The sequence below is a fragment of the Muscardinus avellanarius genome, assembly GCF_963383645.1.
Source record: "Muscardinus avellanarius genome assembly, chromosome: 1".
NCBI classification, from domain to species: Eukaryota; Metazoa; Chordata; class Mammalia; order Rodentia; family Gliridae; genus Muscardinus; species Muscardinus avellanarius.
Genome location: NC_137786.1, coordinates 176,483,139 through 176,495,736, shown reverse-complemented (window position 1 = coordinate 176,495,736; position 12,598 = coordinate 176,483,139). Strand labels below are relative to the sequence as shown.

General features: G+C 42.7%; 1 protein-coding gene across 4 annotated transcripts in view; it reads left to right on the top strand.

Moving 5' to 3' along the window:
- Nucleotides 1-2,444: 2,444 nt before the first annotated feature.
- The window catches only part of XRRA1 (X-ray radiation resistance associated 1), a gene marked incomplete at both ends in the record, with an annotated part of 58,356 nt that continues 48,202 nt past the window's right edge, over nucleotides 2,445-12,598 (top strand). For 3 of the 4 annotated variants that reach the window (XM_080709701.1, XM_080709703.1, XM_080709702.1), the window contains one exon: nucleotides 10,540-10,633. In XM_080709701.1, the coding sequence (XP_080565827.1) occupies nucleotides 10,540-10,633 (94 nt within the window). Of the gene's footprint in view, nucleotides 2,492-10,535; nucleotides 10,634-12,598 lie in introns of those variants that run through there. The other variant, XM_080709706.1, reaches the window with a different exon arrangement.

Genomic DNA, 12,598 nt, shown 5'->3' with positions numbered 1-12,598 from the left:
ATTTTTTATTCTTTATTTTGAAACAGGGTCTCACTGACTTATGAAGGGCTGGAATGCTCTTGGGATTACAAGCGTGCACCAGCACACCTGGCCATTTTTTTTTTTTTTTAATCCTGGAGTACCTGATGTTAAAAATTGGAATTTCTAGAGCCGGGCATGGTGGCGCACACTTGTAATTACAGCGCCTGGGAAGCTGAAACAGGAAGATAGCACAGGTTCAAAGCCAGCCTCAGCTACTTAGTGAGACTCTCAGCAACTTAGTGAGACCCTGTTTCCAAATAAAATATAAAATAGGTCTGGGAGTATAGGCTGTGTACCAGTATTGGGAATGGCCTAGGAAGATTTGAGAAAGCTTTGATTATTAATAGATATACTTCAAAAATAATTGTGTCAAAATGGCGGCAGACCTGGGGAAAGAAAGACTTGGTTTCAGTTTCAGTCAGGAAGCAAACAGCTATCGAAACTTAAATTAACCTAGCTAAAGTTAATTAGCAAGTCTATAGGAGAGGGGAACTAGGACTTCCTCATCCTCATTCTAAAGACAGGTTTACATAATAATTGGATAATCCAGCTAGGATAGGAGGAGGGCTCCACCTTCATGAAAGGAGACACCTTGGTGGGGGAGGAAACTTACAGGGTTTTTACTATGTCAGAATTACGTGAACAAAATGGAGGTCATGGGTATAAAAAAGTCTGGTCCACATGTTATATCTGGGTGAATTCATTCGAACCCCCCCCCCCAATTGCCTGAATGGCATGGGGCTGTAACTATCTTCTGTATTTCTATCTTTTTAATAAACTTCTTTAAATCTCCAGCAAGAGTCCGGGCTAATGTGTATTTATCCTTAGCTCAGGAGAAGAACCGCGTTTTTCTGTTTTGTTGTGGTTTGAGGGAAATTGTGTCCAGGACCCTAACAGAGGCCCCTGGGGACAGTTTCCTCAAACCATAACAGGCCAGAGGTAGAAAGCCTCTGGGTTCCACCCCCAGTACCACCAAAAAAAAAAAAAAAAAAAAAAAATTGGAATTGCTATGATTAGTTAAGTCCAGGTCTGTATACTTGAGTTTGATTTATATTTTGTCCAAATAATGGAACAAATACCTACCAAGTTGCTTAGTATGTTGTGGGCCTGTTCTAATCAGTCAGGATATATTCCTGAATAAAACAGACAAAAACCTGTCTTGACAAATCTAACATTTAAGCTTACAATCTAACATTCAAGCTTACAGGGTCATTTTTCTATTCCCAAACACACCAAACACATTCAATCTTCCCAGCCTTTGTTATTCATGAAGAAGGCCTTGGAAGATGGAAAGAGCTCCCTTCTCATGGATAGGCAGAACAAATATCATCAAAATGGCCATTCTGCCAAAAGTTATCTACAGATTCAATGCAATTCCTATAAAAATACCAATTACATTCTTCATAGAACTAGAAAAATCAGTCATGAATTTTATATGAAGAAAGAAAAGACCTAGAATAACCAAAGCAATTCACAGCAATAAGAACCCTAACAGGAGGCATCACAATCCCTAACTTTAAATTATACTACAGAGCAATAGTAGTAAAAACAACCTGGTATTGGCAAAACAACAGGCATACAGACCAATGGGACAGAATAGAAGATACAGAAACAAACCCACACACCTATAGTCAATTGATCTTTGGCAAAAGGGCCAAACTCATACGCTAGAAAAAAGGCAGCCTTTTCAACAAATGGTGCTGGGAGAACTGGGTATCCATTTGTAGAAAGATGGAACTAAATCCTTTTTTAATCTTTTTTAAGCAATTCAACCACACTCTGTTATCATAAAGCAATTCTTCTATACTTCTCATTCTGTCTTTATCTCTCTCTGCCAAGACATCCTGCTGCCTCGGCATCTATGTGTTGAGACCCCACTCCACATAGGTAATCTGGCAAGAACGCCCCGAGAAAGAGGTATCGTCTATGGCAAAAAAATATCCCCCACTTTAGATATTCTTCATAACTATTATTCTCTTGGTATTCTTTTAACTCTCTACATGAATTGCTCCAGTGATGTGAAATTAGGACTATGAGAGAAATTGAGTCTGAGGAAATAAATTTTCTAATAATTTGCCTAAACGTCCTTGGCTCTGCTCAATAAAAAACTGGCCGGAATTCAGATGTTGTGATAAGCACGAGAACTGAGCTAGTCGGTAACATCTCTCTCTCTTTCTCTCTCTCTCTCTCTCTCTCTCTCTCTCTATATATATATATATATATATATATATATATATATATATACAGCTATTTCTTGGATCCTTTGTCCTAAAGGGTTTTTTCCCTAGGCCCTGGCAAGACAAATTTTGGAACAGAAGGCTCTCACAGTAGGATATAATTTAGGAGAAAGTTCAAAAACTCTGAATGGTGGACTAAGAAGGATTATAATCTCTGTTTTACAGGTGAAGAAACAGATCAAGAAACAAAAAAAAAAGGAAACCAAGGGGCCATTCTCAAAGTTAAAGATGAAGTAAGTATTATGTAAAACTGAAGCCAGACCTCCAATATGCTGTAAGTTGCTGAAACTTTCTCCAATAGTCATTATTTCTAACATTTCCTTGCCAGTGATTTACTCATTCATTTATCTAGCAGGTAGGTATGGTTGGTAACCAAAGAGATTTCCTGAAAGATTGACTGAATGGGAATCAATCTTTCTCTAGCCACCTGTTTATTAATCTTCCCAACATATTCATAGTGAATTCTAGACTCTGTGCCAGGTGCCAAGGTTACATAGTTGGATAAAGTAATCATAGGCCCTATAGGGGGAAGTTGGTGAGGGAAATAAACAATTATAATAAAATAATAAGCTTTTATAATACTAATATAATAATAACAAGCTTGTGGTGACACAAGCTTGTAATCCCAGCATTTGGGAGGCTGAGACAGGAGGATCATGGTTTGCAGACAGCCTCACCTACTTAGTGAGGTCCTTGCAACTCAGTGAGACCCTGTTTCAAAATAAAGAATAAAAAATAGGGCTAGGAGCTGGGCATGGTGGTGCACGCTTGTAATCCCAGCATTTAGGAGGCTGAGACTGTAGAATCGCGGTTCACGGACAGCCTCAGCTACTTAGCAAGGCCCTTTGCAACTCAGTGAGACCCTATTTCAAAAATAAATAGACTAGCCGGGCGTGGTGGCGCACGCTTGTAATCCCCGCGCTTGGGAGGCAGAGACAGGAGGATCGCGCAGGTTCAAAGCCAGCCGTGCGCGCTGGCTTAGGAGACCCTGTTTCCAAATGAAAATGTAAAAATAGGTCTGGGAGTGTAGCCCGGAGGTAGAAGGGCTTCCAGGAACCCCAGTACCACCAAAATAAATAAATAAATAAATAAATAGACTAAAAAATAGGGCTGGGGGTGTAGCTCAGAGGTACAATGCCCCTGGGTTCCATCCCCAGCACTGAAAAAAAAAAATAGGGCTGGGGGTGTAGCTCAGAGATAGAATGCCCCTGGGTTCCATTCCCAGTACCATAATAATAATAATAATAATTATTATTATTACTATTATTATTATTTCAAAATAAAGAATAAAAATAGGGCTAGGAGCTGGGTGATAGTAATAATAATAGTTATTATTACTATCACTATTATTGCTGTTTACACTGGGAGAAGTATGTGGTGTTGTAGGAATATATGAGAAGAGCCTTCAACTCCTTACAGAAGGGATTAAGGATCAGATAATTCATAGTACCCATATTGAACCAAAAGAGATACCAACATTCATTGATTCCTCCCACAGATATTTATGAAATCTGTTAGGTACCAGGTGCTGTGTTTACCAGAGTAAGCTATTAAATACCATAGATATATCCTTTCCCTTGAGGAACTTGGGGTCTAATTAGAGAGATCAGGTATACATACAACATGAGTTCTAGGAGTGCCATCATATCCTTATTTGGCTCACACATATATACTGGGTACTTATTTTTTATTGCAGTACTAAAGATGAAACCCAGGGACCTTCTACCTTCGAGCTATACTCCCGGCCCTATTTTTTATTCTTTATTTTGAAACAGAGTCTCACTGAGTTGCAAAGGGCTTCACTAAGTAGCTGGGGCTGGCCACAAACCAGGATCCTCCTGTCTCAGCTTCCCGAATGCTGGGATTAAAAGCGTGCGCCACCACGCCTGGCTTACTGGGTACTTCTTATGAGCTAGGTCCTAAGGGTGGAAGAGAAACAATAAATTGAATATATTTCCAAACTTTGAGGATTGTAGTCCCTTGAAGGAGCCCCTCTTGGTTTTTATTCATTTTTTATGGTACCCAGGGGAGTTCTATCACTCAGCTACACAACCAGCCCTTTTTATTTTTTATTTTGAAACAGAGTCTTGTTGATTACCACATACTGGCCTCTAACCTGCAATACTCCTGTCTCAACCTCCCAAGTACTGGGATTACGGCATGTTCCCTTGTGCCCAGCAACTTTTAGTAATTTTATGATAGAAAACACTCAAGCCAGAGAAACTGAAGAAATAACTCTAGAGCTGAGCAAAAAGTACAGTTGTTTCCCCAAATGAAAGTTTTGTGGAAAGGGTGGCATCTGGACTGGGTCTAGAAAGATACTTTTTTCCTATGCATTTTACTTTTTTGTTTCATTTAACTATTACTACAGTTTTCTGAGGCATAGAATTTTTATGTGTGGGAAATATGAGGTACAAAAAGGTAGATGATTTACCCAGTGTCATTCAGCTTAGTAGAAAATAAATAGAGACTTTCCGGGCGTGGTGGCGCACACTTGTAATCCCCGTGCTTGGGAGGCTGAGACAGAAGGATTGCGCAGGTTCGAAGCCAGCCTCAGCTACTGAGTGAGGCTCTCAGCAAGTTAGTGAGACCCTGTTTCCAAATAAAGTATAAAATAGGTCTGGGAGTAGAAAGGGGGTAGAAAGCCCCTGGGTTCCACCCCCAGTACCACCAAAAAAAAAAAAAAAAAAAAAAAGTAAAGTAAAGAAAATTAGTAGAGACTTAAGCTTCCTGTCTCCTAAATTGCTTCCCTTCCTGCTGTATACACACACACACACACACACACACACACCTCTCACATCTCTCTCTTACCTCTTTCTCTCTTTCTCTCTCCCTCTCTCTCCATTCTTTCTTTCTTTCTGAAGTACTGGAGCTTGAACCCAGGAGCATTCCACCTTTGAGCTACAGCTCTATTTTATTTTATTATTATTTTGTGTGTGATACTGTGGATTGAACCTATGGGCATTCTTATCTGTAAGCTACACCCCCAGGCCTATTTTTTTCTTTTCTTTCTTTCTTTCTTTCTTTCTTTCTTTCTTTCTTTCTTTCTTTCTTTCTTTCTTTTTTTTTTTTTTGGTGGTACTGGGGTTCCTGGAAGCCCTTCTACCACTCCCAGACCTATTTTTACATTTTTATTTGGAAACAGGGTCTCCTAAGCCAGTGAGCGCGGCTGGCTTCGAACCTGCGCGATCCTCCTGTCTCTGCCTCCCAAGCGCGGGGATTACAAGCATGCGCCACCATGCCCGGCTTTTTTTTTTTTTTTAATTTTGAAACAGGGCTTCACTAAGTTGCTAAGGCTGGCCCAAACCCTGAGATCCTCCTGTCTCAGCCTCCCAAGTACTGGGATTGCAGGCCTGGGTCACCACACTCGGCTCCTGTTGCACCATTTGCTTTTCATATTCGTCACTTCCACGACATTTTTTTGAGACACCTTGATCCCAGTTCTCTACACTGCTCCTGATTTTTACTGAACTCATCCCAAACTCTTTATGGCATTTTCCCACCTTCTTTGTATGACCTCCCTTCTCCCAGCCAGGGGCTTGCAGATTCCCAAATCTCTGCTACCTTGAATTGTCTAACACTGTCCTACAGCAGATTTAGAGATGGCAGGAGCCCTTTTAAAAAGAAGTTTCTGAGCCGGGCATGGTGGCGCACACTTGTAATACCAGCATTTGGGAGGCCGAGACTGGAGGATCGCAGTTCGAGGACAGCCTCAGATACTTAGTAAGGGTGACGCACACTTGTAATCCCCACGCTTGGGAGGCGGAGATAGGAGGATAGTGCAGGTTCGAAGCCAGCCTTGCTGGCTTCAGAGACCCTGTTTCCAAATAAAAAAATATAAAAATAGGTCTGGGAGTGTAGCTCAGAGGTAGAAGGGTTCCATCCCCAGTACCACGAAAAAAAAAAAAAAAGAATAAAAAATGGGGATGGGGGTGTATCTCAGAGGTAGAATGCCACTGGCTCCCACAAAACAAAAAATAAATAAATAATGCCAGGCGTGGTTGTGCACACTTGTAATCCCAGTGCTTGGGAGGCTGAGACAGGAGGATCGCAGAGGTTGAAAGCCAACCTCAGCTACTGAGTGAGGCTCTCAGCAACTTAGTGAGACCCTGTTTCCCAATAAAATATAAAATAGGTCTGGGAGTATAGCCTGGAGGGAGAAAAGCCCCTGGGTTCCACCCCTAGTACCACTAATTAATTAATTAATTTAATTAATTAATTAATTAATTAATTTAAAAAACAAAGTTTCTGAGAGATCAAGGTTTAAGAAACTTAGGCCTTTGAGGTGGCACTGGAGTGGAGTCTTAAAGGGTGAGATCAACCAGGTGGACGACATGAACAAGGTTATTTCAGGCTGAAGGAACATGAATAACAAAGGCTGGGAAGACCGAATGTGTATGGTGTGCTTTGGGAATAGAAAAATGACCGTGTGAGCTTGAGTGGACAGGACTGGCTGGAGCTGGAAAAGTTAGGATTCTGGACACTACGGACCTTCAAGGCCAGGCTGAGAAGGCTTAGAGTATAGCTCAGTGATGGAGCTGGGTTTGATCCTCAGTACTGAAAGGGTTATAAAAGGCTCATGCATCTGCCCTTCCTCCTAGTGGGCACATAGTCAAAAGACTGTTGCAGTAGTCTACATGGGAGACAAAAGATGTGATGAAAGCAGGGAAGCTAGAGGACCATTGAAATAGTATTTCTGAGTGAAAATCATCACAACTCAGTGACCAGTTAGAGGCATGGGAGAAAAGGAGCTCGGGGTCTAGGATGACATCCAGGCTGCATTGGGGAGTGCCCAACTGTGCATTTCCAGACAAAAGGAAATGTTTGACATTGAAGTTGAAAAGCCAAGTAGTGGGAATTAGTTGTTTTGAATAGAACTTATTATTTGATTCCCACACCATGAAAATAAAAGAATTCCAATCAGAAAAAAAAAACAACAATGTGGTAGTCTGTGAGTTGAATCTGGTTCCCAGATATGTTTAGTTTGGCCTGTACATTGTTTCAAAATGACAGATTATTTGAGGACAATCAGGTAATCAAGAGATTTCACATAAAAGACAGACTTCTCTTGAAAAACTGGGAAGATCTGGCAACACTGACTTACATCATTTCTACATAGCAGCTATTGGTAAAAGCTGGATAGTAACTGCCTCTGTGGGCACGTGTGTGCGCACGCATGACACACGCTCACACTACTTCCTTTCACTCCCTTCTCTCTCCCATCCAGCTTTCTTCACTCAGCTCCTATAACCATTTGCATTCGCAACTTTTGGCTAAAGTAGGTTTTTGCAAGGTTTGACATTTTGCAAGGTTAGGCTGGCAAAATTACGTAATTTTTCTTAACTCAGCAAATTTTTTAAATTCAGAATTCATGAATGACAAATAATAAGTATAATCCAGATTAGAGGTTTCCACTCCTTTGAGAAATTATTTTTGTGTCTGACTCTGAAGAAAATAATAATTTGATGAAGAAAAGCCTGAGTCAGAGCCTAGAGTCATAACCGTATTTTCTTTCCAATTTTTATGCATCTACATTTGTGCACACATGCCAGCAAATAAGAGGTGGAAGGTTATTTCTTTTGTGCTCTTCTTTTGAAAGATAGAGTATTTGTAATAAATATGTCTCCAGGAATGGAGATGCAGGCCCATGCATCTTTCTCCTGCATTCTCAGTCTTTCTCCCTTACCAGTCCTTCCTCGAAGTCTATAGAGACAGGCCTTTCTCATGCTGTGAATAATCGTCATAATAGAAGATGATCAACATTTGCTACCTATATGCTAGTTACTAGTCTAAGTCCTTTCATAAGAATTTTATTATTTAACCATAAAAACCCCCTTATAATTGTAATCCCAGTACTTGGGAGGCTGAAACAGAAAAATTGCAGACTCTCTGGCAGCCTAAGCAACTTAGTGAGGCCCTCTGCAACTTAGACCCTGTTTCAAAATTAAAAAATAAGCCGGGTGTGGTGGCGCACACTTGTCATCCCAGCATTTGGGAGGCTGAGACCGGAGGACCGCGTTTCGCGGACAACCTCAGCTACTTATTGAGGCCCTCTGCAACTTAGTGTGACCCTGTTTCAAAATAAAGAATAAAAAATAGGGCAGGGGGTGTAGCTCAGAGGTCAAATGCCCCTGGGTTCCATCCTCAAAACCCACACACACACACAAATTAAAATATAAAAATAAGACTGGGGATATAGCTCAGAGTTAAAGAGTACCCCTGGGTTCAGTACCCAGTACTACACACACACACACACACACACACACACACACACACACACACACACACGAAAAAAAATTGGAGCATATAAAAGTGAAATAACGTGCCCAAGGCCACACAGCTAGTTAGGTGGTGTAGCCAGGGTCTCAAATCCATGGACCGGTTCCAGAGTCTGTGCTCTGTAGTGATGCTGCCCATCAACCAGTACTGGGTCTAGGGTGGAGGCAAGTGCTGACCCTGCATCTGCCCCTCTCTCTCAGCAAGTTCCCCCTTAAATGTCCCCAGGCAGCTCACTCACCTCCACCAGACCTGACCTGCTGTCTGTCCCCTTCTAGGAGCCAGTGTTCTTGGAAAACACATTTGCATTCACCTTTTGTACTTTTTTTTTTTTTTTTTCGGGTCTGGGGATGGAACCCAGGGGCATTGGATCTCCGAGCTACAGCCCCTGCCCTGTTTTTTTATTCTTTAATTTGAAACCGGATCTCACCGAGTTGCAGAGGGCCTCACTAAGTAGCTGAGGATGTCCGTGAACCGTGATCCTCCGGTCTCAGCCTCCCGAATGCTGGGATTACAAGCGTGCGCCACCACGCCCGACTTCCTTTTGTACTTCTTACCTCTCACTCACTGTTCTATGCATGAAGTCAGACTTAGTTCTGCCCTTCCCTAGAAACTGACCTCTTATTTTCCTATGTCCTGTTTTTGTTTTTTACCTTACCTGACTTCTCTGCTGCTCTCCCCTTCTTCCCTTGGTTTCCCTGATAGCTCCCTTTCTGGCCCCTACCCCCTAGTTCTTCTACTTCTTTAAAATAGCTTTTAAATCTTTCAGTGGCTGAGCCAGGCGTGGTGGCGCACGCTTGTAATCCCAGCGCTTGGGAGGCTGAGACAGGAGGATCGCACAGGCTCGAAGCCAGCCTCAGCTACTGAGTGAGGCTCTCAGCAACCTAATGAGACCCTGTTTCCAAATAAATTATAAAATAGGTCTGGGGGTGTAGTCTGGAGTAGAATGCCTCTGGGTTCTACCCCAGTACCACCAAAAAAAAAAAAAAAAAAATCCTTTGGTGGCTGCTGCTTTGTCCGTACCTTAAATACTTCTACCTCTAGTTGATCAGTTAGCCATATGCCTCTGTTTCTTTTCCCCCTCTCCCTTCCTTTTAATCTCTTTTTCTTTAGTTCTTCAGTTGTTTACATGAATCCTCAGCAGCTCGGCATTGCTATAATACTCCCCTACCTCAATCCCAGTTGCCAGTCACTTTCGTCAAGTCCTCTTTCTGTCAGACCTCCTTCTAAAGCCAGCTTGGATAAAGGCTTTCTCCAGCTCAGCGTCATCCAAGGCTTAGTCACCTACACGATGAAGTCCCTACAGGATGAAGCTCTAAGAACCATCCTTTCTGTCCAGCCTTAGTGCCCAAGACCCCCAGACACGCACCAACCCCCTTCTTGGTCCTGGTTGTTTCTTTACTGAATACTTCCACGCTCTTGGTCCTGTAGCCCGTTCCATTTGGATGTTTCTCCTGCTCTCTGTCAGTCAGCTCAGTTCACCCCTCAAACGCTCTTTATCCACTTCAGATTTCATTTGCACATCATCTGTCCTAAAATGTGAGCCCCATCTCTCCAAACTCTGTTAGAACATAGAAAACTTCTAGTGAGCACTTGATAAGTGCTGGGTACTGCCTTTCTCACTTGGTCATCTCATCTTTCTCTTAAGGTAGGATTTCTTACTCCCATTTAACAGGCAAGGAAGTTAAGGCTCAGTAGAATAAAGTAACTTGCCCAGTTATACAACAAAGGAAAACAGAGCCAAGATTCAGACCAGGTCTGTCTGGGGCTAAAGGCAGGGCTCTTTCTGGTAGACCACTGCGTCAGGACTGATTTGAGCTGGGAACCAGGGCTTGCCTCCCTCTTCATCTAAACAGCCAGCACATTTCTGGAAGTGGGGCTGGGGGCCTCAGGGGCTGCGTGTGCAGGGTGGTGCTGGTGGGCTTGGGAGGTGCATTGGGGAGAGAGCTCTGCAGCACCTTCTCGCTCTTCTGACCCCTCGCTGTCCTTGCCGGCCCTCAGGGAGATGGCCTCCTCGGGAGTTTACAAGCTGGACGATGGGAAGCCTTACCTGAGCAACTGCTTTCCAGCCAAAAGTCTGCTTCGGATGCCGGAGGAAGGTCAGGTGACTTCCTAAATTGGTACCTTTCCCTCACACCCAGCTTCTGCTTTACCCTGTCCCTCACATCCATGATTCCTGTGCAGCCCTTCTCTCCTGCCCCACTCCATCCTGTCCCCTCCAGCCGCTGCCTCCTCACAGCAGCCGCAATGGGACGCTGCCATGCGTGCTCAGCAGCAGGGTCCCCTCCGTTCAGTGGCTTCCCTTTGCTCACTCCTTTAGCTGGGAGTCTGTCATTCACAGGCTACCCTGCCCTCCTCTGCTAGGATGCCATTCCCATGCCCTGTGCCAGTGCTCACTCCTCACACAGATTTTCCAGTTTTCTGTAAACATTCCACCATTTGTTTTATTTAGCCAAACTCTTTACATCCCTGAAGCTCCACTCTTCTCTCATTTGTCCAACAAGCCATCTGACTGCCTTATCCCTCAGTCTTTCTTGTTTGTATCTTCCATCTTTGTCTTTTATTGGATAATATTATGTCCAGATCCTAAATAAAATGGGTTAAACTTGACTCTGCTAAATAGGCTGGCTGGCTGGCTGGCTGGCTGGCTGGCTGGCTGGCTGGCTGCCTGCCTGCCTGCCTGCCTGCCTTCCTTCCTTCCTTCCTTCCTTCCTTCCTTCCTTCCTTCCTTCTACTTTCTCCTCCCTCCTTCCCTCCCTCCCTCCTTCCTTCCTTCCTCAATGGAGATTGAACCCAGGAGTATTCTACCTCCTAGGCTCACTCCCAGCCCTACTTTATTTTTTATTTTGAAATAGGGTCTTGTTGCCAAGCGTGACGGTGCACACTTGTAATCCCAGCATTCAGGAGGCTAAGATAGGAGGATCGCAGTTTGCGGACAGCCTTAGCTACTTAGTGAGGCCCCCTGCAACTTAATGAGCCCCTGTTTCAAAATAAAGAAGAAAATATAGGCAGGAGGGTGTAGCTCAGAGATCAAGTGCCCCTGGTTTCCGTCCCCTGTCCAAAAAGAAGAAAGAAAGGAAAGAAAGGAAGAAAGGAAGGAAGGAAGGAAGGAAGGAAGGAAGGAAGAAAGAAAGAAAGAAAGAAAGAAAGAAAGAAAGAAAAGAAAGGAAGAAAGGAGAAAAAGAAATAGGATCTTGCTAAGTTGCTGAGGCTGGCCTAGAACTTGCGATTCTCCTCTCCCAGCTTCCCAAGTACTGGAATTATGGGAATGTGCCTCCATGCCTGGCTGCTGAATAGGCTTTCAAATATTTATTTAGTTAACAATTCCTCTGGAGCAGGGACTCTTCTTAACACTGACCTATAAATGGAACACTATATAGACCTATGTATTGGATTTGTTTGTTTGAAAAGTTAGGACAAGAGAAAAGTGCACCTTGTTTATAGAAGATGCTGTGATTTATTGGTTGCTCTGAATAGTAGTCCCCTCTTAACTGTGCAGGATATGTTCTAGGAAACCTCCCCCCACCCATGAATGCCCAGAATTTAGAGAGCCCAAAACCTATATATATTTTCCTATACATATAATCTATAATAAAGTTTAATTTATAAATTAGGCATGATATGAGATTAACATATTGTTATAATTATACTATTTGTCTAATAATAAAATAGAACCATTATAACCGTATACTGTAATAAGTTATTTAAAACTTTTGAATTATTTATTTCTGGAATTTTCTGCTTAATATTTTTGGACTGCAGCTGATTGCCAGTAACTAAAACCACAGAAAGCAAAATCTCATGTAAGAGATGTACATAGAATATTGCAAGAAACTTCTCCTTCAATCTTTTCTCCCCACTTATCTTAAATAATTGAATAATTTCATTTTTCACATAGGGACCTTTCCAAGCCACCTATGTTTACAATCTTCCAGTGGAAGTAACAATATGAATTTACCTCTCTCTCTCTCTCTCTCTCTCTCTCTCTCTCTCTCTCTCTCTCTCTCTCTCTCTTGCTCTCCCTCCCTTCCTCCCTCCCTCTCATACACACATATATGCATGCA